The sequence below is a fragment of the Carcharhinus amblyrhynchos genome, chromosome 5 (genome assembly GCF_965287045.1).
Source record: "Carcharhinus amblyrhynchos chromosome 5, sCarAmb.v2.hapA, whole genome shotgun sequence".
NCBI classification, from domain to species: domain Eukaryota; kingdom Metazoa; phylum Chordata; class Chondrichthyes; order Carcharhiniformes; family Carcharhinidae; genus Carcharhinus; species Carcharhinus amblyrhynchos.
The window spans coordinates 38,595,235-38,616,255 of record NC_137328.1 but is presented as its reverse complement, the minus strand read 5'-3'; the positions used below and the strand labels follow the sequence as shown (position 1 = coordinate 38,616,255).

At 41.4% G+C, this 21,021-nt stretch overlaps 1 protein-coding gene across 3 annotated transcripts in view; it reads right to left on the bottom strand.

Moving 5' to 3' along the window:
* Window positions 1-21,021, bottom strand: part of focad (focadhesin) — a 218,653-nt gene that overhangs the window by 39,156 nt on the left and 158,476 nt on the right. For all 3 annotated transcript variants that reach the window (XM_080188679.1, XM_080188680.1, XM_080188681.1), the window contains exons 32-35: window positions 19,861-19,938; window positions 17,797-17,868; window positions 6,895-6,997; window positions 2,585-2,665 (exon numbers count right to left, since the gene is read on the bottom strand). In XM_080188679.1, coding sequence (XP_080044805.1) covers window positions 2,585-2,665; window positions 6,895-6,997; window positions 17,797-17,868; window positions 19,861-19,938 — 334 coding nt within the window. The remainder of the gene's footprint in view (window positions 1-2,584; window positions 2,666-6,894; window positions 6,998-17,796; window positions 17,869-19,860; window positions 19,939-21,021) is intronic.

The window sequence follows — 21,021 nt, the reverse complement described above, 5'->3', positions numbered from 1 at the left end:
CAGATACCTGTGGCTTCATTTAGTAAATTAGCACCTTGAACTCCCCCAGGCTTTCTTTCTCCTTTGGATGACACAATCAATCTGTTTTTGCATAACACACTGCAGTACAGAAAGGTCGTGCCCAATGGGTTCCAATTGTCAGGCCTCTCCTTATAGGGTACGATAGAAAGAAGGGAAGCAATCTCAAATCATCCAGTCCCAAAAAGAAAACCTTATCATACTTACTGCATCACCCAAGTGGCTCTTGAATAAGATTTTTAACCATGGGTGCTTCTTGAAGAAAGAGACATGCTGTCAAAGCTTTTCGCCTGCACTCATCAGGATCAAGATGACCAATTTCAAAAGGAACAACAATTTATACTGTTTGAGAGAAAAAGTGCAGTCAGATTGGCAAGTGGACTCTGACTGGTCCCAGTGTTGGCATGGAAAATGCACCAGGAAATACATATTTTGTTTAATTCATAAAAGGTGCAATGCCTGGACATTTGAAGGCTTTCCACACTCTACTTTATGGAAGTTTATTCCTAGGTTGGATTAAGAAGGTCAGTGTTACATTTATATAGCAGCCTAGCTTTTCTCAGTTAATGCATTTTAGGTACAATGAATTACTATCAAGAATTATTACTGTTGCCATGTGGATAAATGTAGTGGCCATTTTACACACAGCAATATTCTCCAACTCACAATGAGGTAAATGGCCAATTAACCTTATCTCAGAAATGCTGCTTAAAAAGGAGGAATGTTGGCCAAAACAATTCCAGCAGGAATCTTTAATTTCCAGAATGATTAAACTGAGGCTGTTTTTGCCTATTCTAATAGCACAAGTCCAGCATCTCCAACAATGCAGCACACCTTCAGTGTTGCAGCCACAACTTTGTTCAAGTCCCAAAGTGGGGCTTGAATCCACAATCTTACATTTTTTTGATGATTATGTTTCGCGCGAATACATTTTTCCTGACAGTTCTGGATTTACCCTTCACCAGTTTGGGCCCCGTGCCTGCTTGTGTTGATTTATTTAAGCTTCAAGTTCAAAAATTTTATACAATTTAAAACTGAACTTTAATATAAATTGACACATCCTTAATTGCCTTTTTTTAGAGTTTAACTGCACTCATTGCTCAGTTCCCTGAATCGGGGGGGGATTGCCTCACAATTCTGCTATGAACGGCAGCCAGTACAGGCATGGCAGTGACCAACGCTGACCCCACTGTACTTGCAGAGCCTAAACAGAGCACTGGACAGTTGTAGCAGCTTTAGCTAACCATGACTGTAGTATTTGAACAATATAGTTTAGCATTCACTTCACTTGATTTAGTCAGACACAATGAATGGCTTAATTGATTTAAAATCAAGGGACAAGAGATTGAGAATGTGATTGCAGATTCTCATGCATTCATGAGTTATCCAGCACTAAGCCTCACTGTTAATTCTGACAAAGCATCGGCACCCAAAACAATCACTCATTCGCTCCCGCCATAGATGTGCCTGATAACTGAACATCTCCACTCTTTTCTCTGCTTTCAATTCAGCATCTGCAATATTTTTGCATTATTTTGATATTGACAGTGGTTTACTCAGATTAAAATGCCTAAGGCTGTCACCATCACTGGGTTCAGAAGGATAAAGGGAAGAGTTACTGAGTAGAAAACGAGTTCTGAAGTGGTGAACATTTTTGCGAGAATGCCACACTTCCTTTTCAAGCATGCTTTCATCTGAAGCCAATTACACCAGGCTTCAGTTGCACCGTTACATGGGCCAACATAAGCATTTTAAAAAATATTTAATCAATACTGTTTCAGAAAACAGTCAAGGGTCAATTAGAGATAACTGGGTAAGACTGGATTCATCGCAACAGTGCTTTACAAAAAAAAATTGTGTTCTCGTTTTCTTGGTATTTGGATTACTCAATCAGAGAACTGAACAGGATTTAGGGCACAGTAAGGTCCTGTGTTCAGTCAAGGATTTCCACATAAAATGGAATGAGCCCAATCTTACACCCAGCCTTCAATTCAGAATTTCACCCATGCAATGTGCCGAGATGATCTACAGCTGTAGAACAATGTCATCTTAAGAAGGCTCACACCAAATAACCCCTTATGAAATAACGTTGGACGGTAAGAGGAAAATTATGGAACCAACCACAGATATTGGGTGGAATTCTACCAGCACATCTGCCTGAGGCCAACGGAGAATGCTGTTCTCTGAGCCTCACCTGCCCTCAGAATCGGGGCAGGTGTCCCAGTAAAATTCCAGCCACTGATTATTACAAAGCACAAACCAGGATATAGGTTTAAACCAAGTGGGACCACCTGAGACAGCTGGTCAAGATTTTGGCTGGCAATAAAACACCACGATCGTGCAGCATTTTGTGAAACAGTGGGTACAATTTAATCATAATTCTAGCAAAACACAGTGTAATAAGCATGAGAAAATACTACATGAAAGGAATGACCTGAGCCCAAATTCAGATCAGTGCCAAGAACATCAGTTCAACTAGAAGTGATCAATGAGAAAGTTAATCAGCAATTTTCTGTTCTGAAAGGGCAACAATTTTGATAACAATTAAATACTTTCAGCATCATACCTTTCTTCCCAGCTTCAATGATATAATCGGTCGCGGGCCTGATGACACTCCTTTCTGGCAAATAGTCGAAATCTGGAGGCACTGCAGAAACGATTGATCTCATTAGGTAAAGAACCACATATGTTAACTCCACAAACAATGACTGACTCCCTGTGTTATTGGTCAGCATATCACTCACAGGTTTCAAAAAGTGTGAAACACTGCCGAGACAATCTGGAGTGCTTTGCTAACCAGCCGGCCAAGCAATTAATAAAATAAAAGGCAAAACCACTTAGACCTGCGTGAAAACTGCTGGACATGACACAGCACTTCACACAGAACTGACAGTTTGATTTTAAGAAAAAAGAAAATCCCAGTTGCAATTAGATGACAGATAGATGGCGAAAAGAAAATAACACTGGGAACACATTTCAAAATTGATGTTAGCTGACAAGTAAAACCCTGCTGTCATATTCAGTTTCCATAGTCTGCTCTCCAAACTCCAGCAAAATGTGCGACTCAGTCTCCTGGCAACGGGGTAAGTAGTCTCAGCATCCTGGTAGCTTAATCACTTGAAAAATGTGGCATCTACTGATGCACAGCGTGCATGGTGTACCGCAGGTCACCCTCAAAGGAGATGCTAAGTGGAGGGGGTGGAGAGGGGGAGGCGAGAAGTGACCATTTTCAATATAATACCCTCGATCAAAACATATTTTTAAAAAGACTATTTGGAAAGTCGCGCATCTGATAGAAGATACTTAACATTCGAATTATCGTTGTTGCTCCCACAAGGTTGCCACATTAGGTCTCCAGTATGATCTTGTGGATTTGATATTAGTTATGCGTGAGCAGCTGCAAATGAGGTAAAGCTGCTCAGAATTCTTTCCAGTCCAGCTTGCGGCTCCAGGTGCCGCCCAGAATAGGCATGACTGGATGGATGGGGTGTGCTGTTTTTTAAACTCAGATTTGAGACTTAAAGTATCCTTTCAGTACTAATTTCTCCTTGAATGCAAGCCTTTCGATTGCTAAAGTATCTAATCCTAAGCGAAGAAAGATAAGGGTCAGAGATTGCAAAAAGTGCCTGTAAAACATTCAAGTTTATCAAATTCTCTGCCTTTTTCCTGTAGGGCGACACGGTGGCAGAGTGGTTAGCACTGCTGCCTCACAGCGTCAGGGACCTGGGTTCCATTCCCGGTTTGGGTCACTGTATGTGTGTAGTCCGCACGATCTCCATGTGTCTGCTTGGGTTTCCTCCAACAGTCTGAAAGACTGGTTAGTGCACTGGCCATGCTAAATTCTCCCTCAGTGCACCTGAATAGGAGTGTGGCAACTCGGGGATTTTCACAGTAACTTCATTGCAGTATTAATCTAAGTCTGCATGTGATACAAATAAATTAACAAAACTAAATTATATTTCAATCTCCCCCACCATTGGTCAAGGTGTTTCTCAAACAAACAGCAAGGCAGGAACATGAGCTCATAAAAAGATTTCTACAAGGGACACTGTTGGCTCCATCACAGCAGTAAGAGTTAATTCAACATTGGTGATTAGCACGGTGGAGCAATGGTTAGCACTGCTGCCTCACAACGCCAGGGACCCGGGTTCAATTCCCAGCCTGGGTCATTATCTGTGTGGAGTTTGCACATTCTCCTTGTGTCTGTGTGGGTTTCGTCTGGGTGCTCCGGTTTCCTCCCAGAGTCCAAAGATGTGTGTGGTAGGTGGATTGGCCATGCTAAATTAGCCATTAGTGTTTAGGTAAATGCATGGGATTATGGGAATAGGGCCTGGGTAGGATTATGGTTGGTGAAGATTTGATGGGCCAAGTGGCCTCCTTCTGCATTGTAGGATTCCATGATTCTCCTCCCTCCACCAATCCTCCTCACACCCACTTCAATACAACTGCGACCATTAATCTAACTGGGCACTGCAAGGGTAAACTCCATCTCTTGTCACTCTAGGGTACAGCTTGTTAAATGCACATGATCATTTGTTCAGGTCACAAGGAGTTCATAAAAGTAAACACAAATGTTCATTTTTATTAATATCAGAGCTCTGCCAATTACATTCAATATCGAGTCACCAAGGGGCACCCAGGATTAGATAGTATGATTCATCCTCTATTTTCACACTATCTTTGTTGGGCCAATTCTTAGTTGAATATCTCCCCTCACAGACAAGACCAGGCGGCTACTATTTGCGGAATCATGGTACACTTTCACTCAAGGGTAACAACATCAGAATGAGCTAAAACAATATTTAACAAAAGACTTGGGGTGAGATTTCTTGCCCACTGAGGGACCAAAAAATCCCGCCCAAAGTTAACGGACCTTTAGTTTATCCATCAAATTTTCCCCATTTTAATTTGTGCTGCAGGAGGGACCAGAAAATCCTGTCTTAATAATTGACTTCAGTAGCTCTCATCAGCAAAGCCACTGATAAATTGTGCACAAAATCTTGATTCCGTGGTAGTTCTCTCACTTCAGGTCAGAGGGTATTGGGTTCAAACCCCACTACAGAGTCTTGGTCACCTAATACAGACAGACATATCAAAGCACAACAGCAGAAGTGGGGCACTGAGGTGCTATGTTAGGTAGGTTGGCAGGATCAGGAGGATTAGCAGAGTAAATACATGGAGTTACAGGGATAGGGCATGAGTGGGATTGTTGTTGGTGCAGGCTCGATGGGCCAAATGGCCTCTTTCTGCACTGTAATGATTCTATGATTTTACATTCCGAATGGCATTATGGGTGGGATCCTCTGATCTAATCCATGGCCTCCCCGCTGCAAGCGAGAGCAGAGAATTTGGTATTCCAGCTAAAACCCCATTAACTTTCAGCAGCACCCGTGAATCCAAGCCATGAACAAGGATGGAGATTTTCAGCCATTAAACCAAGGCCTCAGTACCTCTCGCAAGAGCACAAAGAATTCCACAGAATTATTTCAAGAGTACCTGGATGTCGCTCCTCTAATCAAACTATTAATTTGAAATCAGCATTTATCTAATTGTTTCTGTGACTTTGCTTGGCGAAAGTGGACTCCTATGGCCTTTGGCAGAACTTGCGCTGCTCCAATGACTCCACCTTACCAAGGTCCAACATTGGAACGTTGGAAAACATCCTTTAAGGTTTGCCACTCAGACAAAATACTGTAAAATGGCAGCAGTGATGAAACACAAACATAAGGTTCAAAATAAACAAGCAAAAATAAAATGTCAGAGTGATACTCATATTTTGCCCATCATGTGGTTCCCACACCCTCCACTGTGGATCATGACAGATGCCTAATGTGAGTGCTTCTGGACCTCTATTCATGGCCTGTCAGTTCTGGAAATTTGGCAGAGCTATGATGGAGCTGTCATCGACACAAAAAAAAAATTCACATCTTTCTTCACTAGCATTCTCAAGAGTTTGATCTCAGCGTAACCCACTCAAGTTCCGCATTTCTGTGTTCAAACATTTGTGTTCATTGTGTGAATAATCGAGACTTTTAAAGGATGGCACGTACTCGAGACATGGGTTACTTTATATATTGAAGGCCCATGTCCATGGGAAATTATTAAATTTGTAAAATTTTTCTACCAGACGACATTTAATTTTTCAAGTTCTCATCCCCGTTTTCAAATACTTTTGATGTGGAGATGCCGGCATTGGACTGTGGTAAGCACAGTAAGAAGTCTGAGAACACCAGGTTAAAGGCCAACAGGTTTATTTGGTAGCACAAGCCACTAGCTTTCGGAGCATTGCCCTTTCAGATGAGTGGGAGTTCTGTACAGAATAGAACTCCCACTCAGCTGATGAAGGGGCAGCGCTCTGAAAGCTAGTGGCTTGTGTTACCAAATAAACCTGTTGGACTTTAACCTGGTGTTGTGAGATTTCTTACTGTGTTCAAATACTTTCACAGTTTCATGCCCTCATATCGCTGCAACTTCCCTCATACATACAATCCTCCAAGATCTCAGTACTCCTCTACTACAGGTCTTTTCTGCATCATTGGCAGCTGCACATTCACCTGTCTAGGCCCTGAACTCAGTAAATTCACTGTCTTTCTTCCTTAAGGATGCTCTTTTAAATCTGCCTCTACAACCAAGCTTTTGACATGAGGTCTCACCTCTCATTGTGTGGCTCAGTGTTAAATATGTTTGATATTCACTCTTGCACTGTGCCTGGGCTTTTCTTTCCCTTTTGTGACCTTATAGGTGTTATACAAAGGCAGGTTCTTGTTGAAATTTTCACAATTCCAATGGTTAAAAAGTAAAACATTTGCGGCGTTGCTGAGTTTATAGAATCAATTAAGTATACACCATCTCACAATTTGCGTTAGTGCCACTAACCTGATGTCCTACTCTGACAGGAAGACATGTTGGTCAAGTGAAGATGTCCTAAAGCACAGGCAGCATTGGACTGGAGTCCAATTACTCCAGAAAAGCTAATTATCTGTGATAAGGCAACATATAAAAATAGGTGAGAAAATTTAAAAACACACACACAAAATATTGCAAGACATGCAACTGAGCAAGTAATGCCTAACACAATTCTTTTTTTTGCGGATTTCACAAAAATATTCCAGCACAGCTTTACATGAAAATATAGTTTTAATGTGTTTTTTTTTCCCTTTAGCTTCCCATCTCTGCCTTTTTCACAAGGTGTAAACAAGTTCAAAGCTAGAAACAAGTCTCTTTCACTTACCCACTTACTCCAATTCAGGGTCGGGGAGAGTCAGAACCTTTCCCAACAGACACGGGGCAATAGGCAGCATACACGCAGGACAGCGTGCCAGTTCATCGCAGGGCACACACACCACTCTCAGATACACACGTACGCACACAGACAAACTGATGGAGAATTTAGCATGGCCAATCCATCTTTGGATTGTGGGAGGAAACCAGAGGAAATCCAAGCAGACACAGGGAGAACGTGCAAATTCCATACAGCCAGGACACCCAAGGCCAGAATCGAACTCAGGTCCCTAGAGCTGTGAGGCTAACCACTGCACCACCGTGCCACCCCAAGCTGAAACAATTTGTCCTAATTATTGGTAGGCAGGCTAGCTCCTAAAGTAAGAATGTGAACGGATAGAACAGCTTTGAGCTGCTTAACCAGAAACAACTGTGGTTCATTCATTTTAAAGCAGAACAATTGAATCCTCTGTCTTCAGCGTCCTTTCTGGGTCTAAACAAATAGGTCAGGATCCATTGGCTGCTATCGCTCACCAAAGAGGTTCACTGATGAGTAGTCCAGCAGTAAACGACAACAGGTTAGTATCCAAGGTGATACTAAATGCTGATTAGGAGGCATCACAGATCCAAAACAGAATATCTTCACAGTCTTTCAGCAAGTATTGGCTTTATGAATTTAGCATTGTACCCAGCTTTGGATCTATGGTTGAGTAATTTTTATTATATTACATCTGCGTGGGTTTCCTCCTACAGTCCAAGATGTGCAGGTTAGGTGGATTGGCCATGGTAAATTGCCCTTTATATATCTGCAAACGTCCTAACGAGGGAGAAGCAAGACCTGCACAGTGAGAGATTTGGCATCGCAATTGCTCGATGTAACAATATAGCAATACTATGTTCCAAAGATGTCACATTCCATCAGTGCTACACGTACAGTTTAAATGAAATGGGCATGAATTCTAACAAACTGATGCAAGATTAATATGTTTTCATTTGACATCAAGATATCCTGTTCAAAAACTGAGACAACTCTGATCCCTTCTGATTCATATTTGCTTGTTTGTATTTTGACAAAATGAAAAGTGGGCTGTTCATACTGACCAACTGCTCCAAGAAACAAAAGTTTCCGGAGGCCAGAATCAGGATTTTGCCAAAGTCACTCACAGGGATATGAAAGCAATTTCATGGTCAGAATAGGAAAGCAATTTCTCATCGCTCCGTGTGCGGAGAGGTTGGACTCGATTAAACCATAAATTTGTTCAGACTGAAAGTTGCCATGTGGAGAACTGTGGGGGCATTCTGTGCCAACATGCTTGTCAACTGAAATTTCAACCAGATTTATTTACGACTTTCCAACAAGCAACTGAACATAATGGACATCGCAAACATTCTGAAAGATAAAAACGCGAGTTCCTTTTCTAGGAAGAATCAAATACACAGGTAGTTGATAATTAAACTGCTGTTTGTTTTCTTGATTGCCTGTTCATAACTGTGCATATGGTAACACATCTCAGAATATGAACTCATCTGTTACACAGCAGATCAGAAAAGATGATAGGTAATATCTGTAACAGAACTGGTTGCTTACCTCAACAAATTTCTGTCAATTGTTGGCATCAGGTAAATTAAGGAGCCATATTTTCACTGGCAAAATTTTAACAAGTCTACTTTTTTTTGCTTTTATAATTTGCATGTTACATAAACAATGAAGAAAAATATCAATTTCTATACTGTATCATCACCTGAAATAGTCACCACTATGCATACGAGTCAACAATAGTATTGTTGCAGAACTATAATTTTACATAAGTACAAAGGTAAAGTTGCCACAGTCCCTAACGATCATTGACTGCTCTCCCCTGTGAGGGGGAGAGATGGCTGGTGGTGATTTAACTGAAGGATCACCAAACCTCAGGCAGGGGGGCAAGGTTGAGAAAGTGGGGCCTTCGTGAACAATTTATGTAAGTAGACTAAAGTCGATTACCAGGCTTATGTATAGACCCAATAAAGCACGAGACACTTGAACACATGAAAAAAGTACCGTGTTAGTGAGCTCTGCATTGAAAATGAATTGGTAAACACTCAACTCCGGTCATTTGTGAAGTTCTGTTCCCACAAGATCTCACAAAGGGTGAAACCGCAAACATCATACACAGTTTATAATGTGACTGAATTGGACACATTCCAGCCATCCCCAAATTTCACATTTTTACATTACTGGAATCAATAAAAACCATTTTGTTTATTAAATTTAAGACAATTTTACTGAAGAAATCGCTTGTCAGCACAAGAAAACCAAAACAATTTAATGTAAAACTCATCAATTATAGAATACAGTAACACCAATCTGTAGTACAATTTACAAATCATGCTATAGTACATAAAAGCAAAATACTGGGATGCTGGAATCTGAAACAAAAATAGAAAATGCTGGAAAATCTCAGCAGGTCTGACAGCATCTGTGAGGAGAGAATAGAGCCACTATGGTACAGCTATCATATTTGAGAGTGAAGGTAGAGGCAGTGGGTGACGTGGCTGACATAGGCGTCAATGTGGATGATTTGGATGAGCAGAACTATGTTACTGTTGACAGTTTTGCCTTTTGTTTTTTAAATTTTGTAAAGTTCTCTGTGAGGAACAATAGTTATATCAATCACTCTACAAAAGGCAATGCTTCTTTCTATATTTGTAGCATGGTCTGTTACCTGTTGCTTTCAAATTTTCTGAGATCTGCCATCATCTCGGTTCCCATCATCTTCCCGCTCCTGCTCAGGCTCATTTAATCCCATCGGTTCAACCAATTGCCTGGAGAGTTCCTCTGGATAAGACTGAAGCAACTCATCCACTTCAGCTGTGCTGCCGTCTTCAAATCCCTTCCCTCCAACTTGTTTTGTCAGGTCAAAACTTCTGACTCTACGATGGGGGAACCCTGTGAAGTCATTCACAGCCCGAGGCCAAACTATTTTCCAGCAAGCATTTATAATTGAGGCCTTCACTTCCTTAATTATGCCTACTGCTATGAGGATGTTGAATTGCTTCCAGCAATCAGGAAGGGTCTGCTTGCAGAAGATGAGGGATGTGACTAAAACTTTGTCAGGTGCAGTAAGCCTCAAATGAGGCAATAAGCCCCCAGTCCATTGATTGGATACATAACATCATGCTTTCAGGGTAAATACAATTTTCACTTCAGCGAGAGTGTGTGGATGCTCAGGTGTATTATCAACAATTAGTAAAACCTTGAAAGACAGATTCTTTCTCCTCAGATAAATGCAGACCTCTGGTTGAAAGCAAGTATCAAACCAGGTTTAAAGATATCTGCTGTAAGCAAGGCTGCTAGTCTTTGAAAAAGACTGACAGATAAGATTTATTTTTCCTTTCGAAAGCTCAAAGTTTTCTGACTTATAAACAGGCAGTGTATTAAGTGTTTAAAGCCAATCACATTGGCACATAGCAAAACTGTCAACCTGTCCTTTGCTGCTGTAAGGCCAGAGCTGCCTTTTCCTCCTTTAAAATGAACATCCTACTTGGCATCTTCTTCCAGACTTCTTACTGTATTTCCTTCCAGAACAGGCCAGTGTCACCTGCACTGAAGACCTGCTCTGCCTGGTAGCCTCTTCCTGCAATGTATCCCTGCGGCCGCATGGTGAGCTGCAGCAGACTACCCCCACCAACTTCAAATCATAAAGTCCAAAACACTTTTCAAAATGATGGAACAATCCTGACTGAGAATCCTTTGGAAGCAGGAGAGGCACCTTCTGCATTACATTCATTGTCACTGGTGACACCAACACTACTCTCCTCACTACTCTTTATGTTCCAGTACAATTCAGGGGCTTTGTTTCAAATGATTGGACCACATGTTGAGTAACTTCTCCATTTCTCCCAGGGTCTCTCCTCTCTCAAAAACTAACCTGAAAGAACAGCTACCAGAAACACGAGCACTGACCCTTATTTTTCTCTTCAGACTGTCTAATGCACTTGACTGTGAATTCATTCGGAGTATTCGCTGGCCAGCACATGCACCAGTTTGCAGTCCATTGAGAATTATGACTTTTTGTTCAAATGTCATTACTTTCCTGGACATTTTCTGCTTGGCTCTGATTCACATTTTTAGTAAAGTGCTGTACTGACTTGTAACTTTACGGCAAAAATCTGCACCACTGTAAATCACTGTACACGTAGACTGCACACACACAGTGAAGGGACATTTACCATGTATGCTTTCTTTGAGGGACAGATAAACAGCATTTTTTATGTTTTCTGAATTTTAAAAAATATGTTCTTCATTAATCTTGCAAAAACTTGAAATGTTTGCTTGTATGGGTGCTGGGCAGCAGAGAAGTAACTGGGGTTCCAAAGGGTGGGATTTGCCACCCACTGCGTAGATGTGTAAAGGTCACTGTGAACTCGTGGCATCTGGACGGTTACATTTCTAATCACAGACAAGCAAAGTTTCAGAGGCACTAACTGTGATTGAATACACAGGCAGATCTGCGCGGGTGAAGAAAATCGCAATGGAGGAGGACATGGACAGCGAGAGCTCTAAGTACTAATACAGATCTCACAAAAGGGGTTGACAGGAAGTTTGGAAATTATCTTGAAAGGAATTAAAATAGCACAAAAAGAAGTGCACACAAGTATTAAACCCAAATGGAATTTAGCACAAATGTTTCATTTGCTTGCAAAATACATTTGCACTATTGAGTAATTATTTGAAATCTATCTGGCCTTTTTCATCTGAAATATGGTCATTAGCCCTGTGTTCCTCCGTTGTACTTTCTTTGTTCTTTCAGACTGAGTAAGAGCAGAAGGTTTTTTTTCGTTTAGTTAGGGCATTGTGGTTGGCACAGGCTTGGAGGGATGAAGAACCTGTTCCTGTGCTGTACTTTTCTTTGTTCTTCGTAGTCACAACGGAGTCCAGTTCATGTTAAACGTGAACAGGCAGCACGGTGGCACAGTGGTCAGCAAGGACCCAGGTTTGATTCCCGGCTGTGTGTGGAGTTTGCACGTTCTCCCTGTGTCTGCGTGGGTTTCCTCCCACCGTCCAAAAATGCGCAGGTTAGGTTGATTGGCCATGCTAAATTGACCCTAATTTCGGGGGGATTTACAGGGTAAATATGTGGAGTTACGGGGATATGGTGGGATTGTTGTTGGTGCAGGATCGATGGGCTGAATGCCCTCTTTCTCCACTGTAGGAATTCTAAACTGGTAATGGAAATTGATAGGTTACTAAGAATCACCCCAAATTTCCTTTCCGATTCCACTCTGAACTTTGAATGAACTATCTTGTTCTTAAATCCTCGAGTGATAAGTCACAGCACTGCTCCACTAGTCAGGAAGACCAAGTGACCCACAGGCTCCACCACATGCTCAGTCAAAACACCAGCAACCAGCCCCACCACAGATTGGCAATCTCAACAGACATCAATGCTGCACAGCTTTCAACTTTGAAATCAATAAAGAGACTTCTGCATAAACGAGTTCCTGGGCTGGAAAGCAGGTTCCACGTTGAGCATGTCATCAGCTGCTACTAATCCACTCACCAACACAAACCCTGTTTAAAAGGACAGGCTTTGTACGGCTTTTAAAACTGACAGCGTCACTGAAATCAGAGTTGCAGAGGCTGCTGAAAGGGTCATTGGAGGCAACGGCAAGCTGCCTTTAATGCTCAGTCTTACAGCCTTGGCTGGCACTGGCCAAGTGTTTTTTCCCAACCCCCGGTGACTGGTGTTGCAAATATACTAGTGCCAGAACTTTGAGATGCAAGATCGACTGAAAGATCAAACTTTCGATTACCAGTCAACGTCCCTGGCTGGTGCAGAGCAACAGAGCCCAGTGACGAACCAAAATAACACTTGTTGGCCTCTTGTTTCTTGTGGAAATTCTCTTGGATAATCGAGAATGCAGTCAATGATGGAATCATTTGCACTATACTTGCTCTAGTATGACACAAATTTAAACACAAGGGGTTAAATATGAACCTGCACATAATGCCAGTAACCAAAAAGCTAAATGGCTGAACTAGTCTTTCTCTTCACTGAGTTCCCCAGACTGATGGTTAGATTTATATTGTCTCTGGGCATTAAAGAGTTGACACACACAAAAAAAGTGTACAACTCAATATCATTTCTACAATGGGCATGAGTATTTTGCTGGTAATTGTGTTTTAAGTGCCTATAAGAGTGACCAGGGTTAGAATAAAATCAGAACATAGCAAGGGTGGGACATTGGTAGGGCAAGAGTTAAAACAAGATTTACCAATAACTTTTATGAATATTTTTACTGAGGATTTTCCATTTTACCACAAAACACACATTCCAAAATCAAGTAAAATACAGAGTAATCATTATTCCATATAAACATAGAGAAAAGACCAGCAAATATTCAGATAAATGGTTCAAATTATCAATCATTATAATTGTTGTAGTTTGCATGTCGGAGTATGGATAATGAAAGGATACCAAAAAGAGTGGAGGATTTCAGGATAAAACAATGGGGCCCCACAGGATAACAGGGATAGAACTGCACCCCACCTACCCAGACATAGAAAGGAAATCCCAAAGAGACAGGAACATCAGGATCATCCAATAGATACCAGATGTGGACTTTCAACATACACCTTCACAGGAGGGATACCAGGAACTGAACAGCACAACCTCCCAAGAAACAGGACATTGGGCTTCCCAGGGGAGCCCAAACCTTAAGAGGACAGACAGAGTGAAAGTCTCTGAAAAAGACTACTTGCAGGAGGCTACCTACTCCTCCAACCAGCCTAATCTCCAAACAGAGAAATACTTCAACAACACTGAATCAAAGTCCCCAGACCCACACTCAGGTCTTTCAGCCAACCGGGTGCTACATCCCCAGTTTCAAGAAGGAGTGCAGTCCAAAAGACCCTGTAGGGGAGGGCAAACTGCTCCCTGTTCCAGCCCTACGTATCCTCCACCTGGAAAAAACACAAGTCACTGCTGTCATAATCTGCTCAATGAGAAATAGGGGCCGACAAGCCAAAAATACTCACATCACTCTTATACATTGAACACAGCTAACTGCTCCTGTCTCTCAGCAGCTCAGAGGTGCCATTTAAGCCCTGCCATCAACAGGGTTTGACCCAGTTCCCCATATCAGAGAAACCCTAACAAAATGAGCCAAGTAATGAAGTAACCACTGTCACTACTTGCACAACCAAGTCAAAATAGGAGACCAGCCTAACAAGGTTAGATACCCAAGGATTAGCCAACCAAGCCGAGTGTGCAACAGTACATAATTCCCCAACTCCTCCGACAAAAAACAAACCCAGCCCTTTTCAGGATACTGGATCTGTCTGTACTTTCATAGGAGATAAGCAAGAATTCCTCAATTCCAAATTAACTAAAGTACAAAAAAAAAACAACCTCAATAGTTCTAACAGAGTATTTTCCTTTCCCACAATGAGAACTTAAGGGCAAACCAACCACCTCTATACCAAACCACCTATCACCATTCTGCTGTGGTGCTACTCATCTTATCTAAAAATAAAGTGACAGGGGCTAAAAACTGTACTCCCTCAGTGCCAACATCAGTTAGCACTGCTGCCTCACAGCGCTAGGGACCCAGGTTCAATTCTGGCCTCAGGTCACTGACTGTGTGAAGTTTGCACATTCCCTTTGCGTCTGCGTGGGTTTCCTCCGGATGCTCCGGTTTCCTCCCACACTCCAAAGATGTGCAACACATCGGATGTGCATGTGCACTCTGAGGTACCATGTTAGGTAGACTGGTCTGCTAAATTGCCCCTTAGTATCAGGGGATTAATGGAGCAAATACATGGGGTTACAGAGATACTGCCTAGGTGTGATTGTTGTCGGTGCAGGCTTGATGGGCTGAATGGCCTCCATCTGCATTGTAGGGATGCTATGAAATGCAAGGATTACAGCATATAACACAGGTAAATATTGCACAACCCTCAGTCATACAACCACCTCAGCATACTTCTCAGTGGAAAGGAGGGCCATAAACAATCCCCAAGCAAGGAAATGTCTTCATGCTGCAAATACTGAAACCCAAGATTTAGTACTTAACACAGGGACAGAAGTATGTGCAGGCAGACCTTCCCAACCACCCTGCTCCTCTGGTACTAAGCATCAAGACTGAATGCAGCAATGCACATTAAACTACAGCTTTCCTCATTCCATCATCACAGCATGCGGTGGAAGATTACCATCAAAAAGAAAAAACAGACAATCCTGACTGTCACAGTGCAACAGGATAACAGATGATAAATGCCTCTATGCTCATCTATACATACATATACCCTTGTCAATGGGCAGGGCAAGCCGATAAGATTGCGCGAGATGTTAAAAAAAAAATCAGGTTTGCGCCCGATTTCATGCCTCTCGCCATCTTACCGTGCCTGGATTTCCAGCAAGATCGGCCTCATGCCCAAGAAGAGCACAAAGCTGATTATAATATTTAAATCCATGATCTAAATAGTATCAGTGAGCCCGGGACGCTGCGTACTTTGCAAATGGCCATCGGCTTGGGGGGTGGGGGTAGGATTCAGCTGATGCCTTTTGGTGGTGGTGATGAGGGGTTGGAGGGGACTGATCTGCACGTGCGCGATTGAACATTCTACTGTGTGCAGCCGACTTTCTGGTGAGCTTAGTGCCCCCTCCCACCCCTCTCAGCAGGAATCAGATTATGCATCACTTTTTTGCACAAAGCGGTGTAAGATTACATTTTCAAACTCACCCAAAAAAAGGAATCTAAAACTCTCCAGTTTTTACACTTGTTTGGCACTTCGAATTTTTTTGTTAAGTTCGCCCCTAACATCACAAGATCACAAGTAGTATAATCACAAGGGAACAAAGTTCATGGTTTAATGAAGAACCTCAGGAGTATATGACCAACCACGCAGCTTGAAAAGGCCAAAGCCATGACAGGATTATCAAACAATGTCCAGGATCCATCCAGAGTTTCACTGAAGCCTCTGTAACTCTGCCATATCATCATCCAAAGCCCGAGTAAAGAAAAACCAATGGTGGTTGGCGAGAACCCAACACGTCCAGCTGCTTCCAACCCTTTTTAACAAAAACTGAGGACAAGACAACATAAAACCAGTGGTCGGAGTCTTTGACTGACCCAAGTTCTTGAAGGCCGAATACAAAATGCTCCACTGAACTCGAGATGCCCAGCCCTCATATCGGGATTGAGACAGCATGGAGCCAGTTCTCAAATTCAGCCGGGGATTCATCCTCAGTTCCCGTCAGGAGACGAGGCATACGGATACTCCTTCTTCAGCCCCATCTCCCCAAATCAACCAAGATGCTCAACATACCATGCAGCAGGATTTCGAAGAACCAAAGACGAACCTTCACCAAGGAAACCGTCCTCTCCATTGACAGGATTCTGTCTTCTTCATCCTTATCATTCATTCTGTTTAGGATATCTCGTACTTCATCAATGTGAGCACCAAAAATCCGTGCCAGGAGCCAAGACCGTCGTCAAATACTTCACTGAAAATAGCAGTCATCATCTTGATGCCAACAGCATCATTGAATCACAGGCCCACTCACCAGCGAAACTGCCACCGCAAACTGGGTCCCACCCTACCTCCTCCGACCACCTTGCTCAAATAAGGACTCTCTTGACTTTAATTGGTTCCCTTTCGCCTAAATTTCAGCCAGCATATTCCAGGAACGCAGCACAGATTATACACATCAGGATCAGATAATTAAGTGTAGTGCATCAAGATAAAAATTGCATTAAAAGATGAGTAGTGCTGGAGCTCGTGAAAACAGCCACTCCTGCATTATATGACCCCCTTCTGCAACCAATATCTGGCCCACCATCCATCTAACTGCAAACCTTTCTTTGATGCTGGCTAGAAAATTGTTTGATTCCAATTCACGAAGTTTCCCATTTTGATGTGCAACAAGAGAAAATAAAATGTCAAAAAAAATTGAACAATAAATTTAAAACAGCAACATTTTGCCAGATAACTATAACAGTCTTCAATAAGAATCTGTGCAAACGCTGATGTAATGTTTGAGTTTGTGATGGTGATAATGGCAGCAATTGGGAGTTGTTGCTGATGGAATCCTTTATTAACTCATGAACAAAAAACAAACATGAAATCTCATGACAACTTTGGCTTTGGTGAAAATCTAATTTAGAAATTGCAAGGTATTGAAGTAGTAAGAAACCGCTCCAAGGTCTAGCCTGTTACATTGGAGAAGCAGCAGAGGAAATAATTTTAGTTCAATAAATCATTGCGGTGACTCTTACCTCTCTGTAAAGTGTATGCGCGGGCAGCTGTGAATGCACCAACTCAGAATGGAGCCAAATGTCAGATGGCTGGAGGACATTTGAGCAGTTGGTTTGAATTGTGTTTCTTAAAGTTATTAATATGACAGAATCGTGTTCACAGACAGACAGCACTAACAAATCTGCCGAGCACAGTAGGAGAGTGGAAAAAGGGCATTAAAAGACAAACTCCAGCTATGATTCAGGGACAGTTTAATCTACTCCTCTTGACTGTTCAAAATTAAAATTATAAATTAGCAGGCATCTGAATCTTACCTGAGTCATTGCTCTGATAACTTCATTCATCTTAGATTGAAACTGGGATGACTGGATTGTTTCTGACTTCAGCTGTACATAGAAGAGTTATGAGCAGATGATTAGATGGCATTAGGCACACAGGATCAACATATACCAAATGTTTGCCAAGTAAATACCAGTGCTTTGAGTTCTATTGTGCACGCGTTTCACAAACTAGGTTGGCCAACTTTCTTTAACGACATTTCACTTTTATATTTAAAAAAGGTATTTGTGTTTATTTTGTTTAATTCTGAAAATAAATGTTAATGCAGCATCAATTTGTCAGAAATGAAACAGCCACTCCATCTCACACTGTTCAAACATATTGGCTTACTGAAAACAGTTACTGGAGAAAACATGAACCTTTAAAAGACTGCTTCAGATTTGTTTTATAATCATCATGAAGGTGTAACATTACAATGGACTGCAACAAACAAATTCCTGCTTCACTCTGACAACATGTCTGAAAGCAACATATATTATATTCACAGTCTCTCTAAACCATATTTACTCAAGTACAACTGATCAACTTTACAACATCATCCAATTTTCATTAGTTTGCTGCCATTACATTAAACCTGCAGTATTGGAGAAGGAAGGTGCTTTATCCATAAGTGAATGCTTGTCACTCTTCAAATGTGAGCCTGCTAGAGCCATTGTACATTCCAATACTTATACTTACTAATTGCTTTATCGATACTGATCAAACTCATTTTCCATTACCCAAACTTACAAACTGAGTTGAAAATAAGATGATAAATTTGAAGTTGACAAACATACTCCAAAACACCACCAAAAGGTTATGACCATGAGTAACAGCATTAACAATCTCATGTCTTTTCTTCCAGTCTACCTTCTAATATACTCCAAATGCTAACATAAATTAACATTTTGAGTAACTGCAACCAAACAGATCATTTGGCTAGATGGCCTACTCCTGCTCCTATTTCTTATTTGGGAATTGACAGATCTTTGATTGTCTGAAAATAACGCATCTACTTTACAAACTGAAAACGTCAAAATAGAAAGACAAACCATTCGACATTTCCTATTTATGTAGTCCTTTTACAGGATCTGCAGTTACTTAGCCCCTTGCTGCCTGATCTAATGCGATTTTTTTTTAAGACAAATTCTTGCTCTTCCTGTAAATTTGCCCAATTGTTTATTAAGCCCAGTTATCCTCCCTTTAATATTCTGCTGGATAATGATTTGAGGACGACTGATGGAAACGTTCCACCTGAGATTTCTTCTGAGCCCTTAGTGTCCGTGTGTGTGTGAACCATTCAACTGATGAAGATATAGGGAGGACTTAGTTTCCAATTATATCTAGGAAAACTTGTAACAACAAATTGTCCAAGCTGGGGAGTGCTAGGAATTTGGGGAACTTACACATGAGCTAGAAAGTCTGTGCTGAACCAAAAGAACCTTGATAGAATTGAATGCTCCTTGGTGCTGTTTTCTGAGCAGTTTTCTAGAGCAGGCACCTGTGTATTGAAATTGTTGGCTTTAATTTTAGAACGCTACACAACCACTGACACGTGTCTTCAAAATTCTTCTGGGTTCAAAACAGGGATAACATCCCAATCAAACTTTCTCAGCTGTAATATTTGAGACCTCATGACCAGGTTACAAATATCCTTTACGTCCCACTAACAGATGCTTATTACCAGATTAATCTGGAGACTGATCTTACAGGAACGTTCTTTCCTTTTTTCCCTATTGATCAGATGATTTTGACCTCAAATCTCTCCACCCACCTGCCTTCTAATAGTCTGGCCAAGCTTCTTTCTAGAGTTTGGACTGCCCACTCATGGGATAAACTTTAGGTTAACCAATCTTTGTCTCCAACTATACCTTAAACAGGACAAGAAATTTATTTGAAATGCATGGCGACTTCAAATCACCATTGACCAAATAGTTACTGCATTTTCTCTCAGATAAACAATTAAAATTGCTTAATTTTATTGCTTTATTTAGACTCCTGAATGGTTCATTTCAGACACTGTTTGTATTAGTAAATAATTGCAGAGCAATAAAGCATACCTGTATCAGGGAACTTTCAGATCCAACCAAACCAACCAAGCCGTTGACTGCAGCTAACCGATGCATTGTGGGACAACCCTTTGAAAAGTGTGAGGAAATGAGAAAGATAAACTAACCTGCTTTGATAGCTATCATACAGGAATACAGTGAAAAGATATTGATAAAAAACTGACTTGTAAGGACGCTAGTGATTAGTAATCTGTAAATATTGTACTCAGGTACATGGGGCAACAGGAGGCTTTAAACAATACAATTTATTGTGACATCAATACACTATCAGCATCAGGTAATGTGTTCTTTCAAACACTATTAGAATAGGAAAAAGGAAATAGAAAGGAAAAAGATCACCAAAGTTATATTTCAAGACTGGCATTGTCCAATGAGAGGTCAGAAAGTCATTTTACATTGGATATGTACATGTCTTTAACTACAGTTATTTCTCAATCATTGGAACATAAAATTACATACTGATACCAAGTCCGTAGAATACGCTAATAAAAATCCCTTATTCAGCTGTCATCAACCATTATCTCTGACAATCACAGAAACCCTACAGTGCAGAAGAAGGCCATTCGGCCCATTGAGTCTGCACTGACCACAATCCCACCCAGGCCCTATTCGCATAACCCCTCACGTTTACCCTGCCAATCTCCCTGCCAAGGATCAATTCAACAGGGCCAATCAACACAACCCGCACATCTTTCAGACTGTGGGAGGAAACTGGAGAGCACAGAGGAAACCCATGCAGATACAAGGAGAATGTGCAAACTCCACACAGATGCTGGTCCAAGCTGGGAATCGAACCCAGGTCCCTGGCACTGTGAGGCAGCAGTGCTAACCACTGTGCTACCATGTCACCCCAATATACAACGTATTGCACATTATTAGGAATAAAACAGCATATTCTCTTATGCATCATAAGCAATGCCATGGGAGATCCCTGATAATATTAAAAAGAATATATATACTGCGCCAACATATACTTGTTGATATGCTTCTATACTTCCTGTAATTCTGCTCACGCATTTAAACATCAGGAAAATTTATGCAGAATACTCACCTTACCAAAATTCAACACAATGGCTGCAATTGACATGCAGTTAACAAGAATACAAAGGCACGATAAATGTTTTAATTACAGCCAGTTCCAGGCATTTTAAT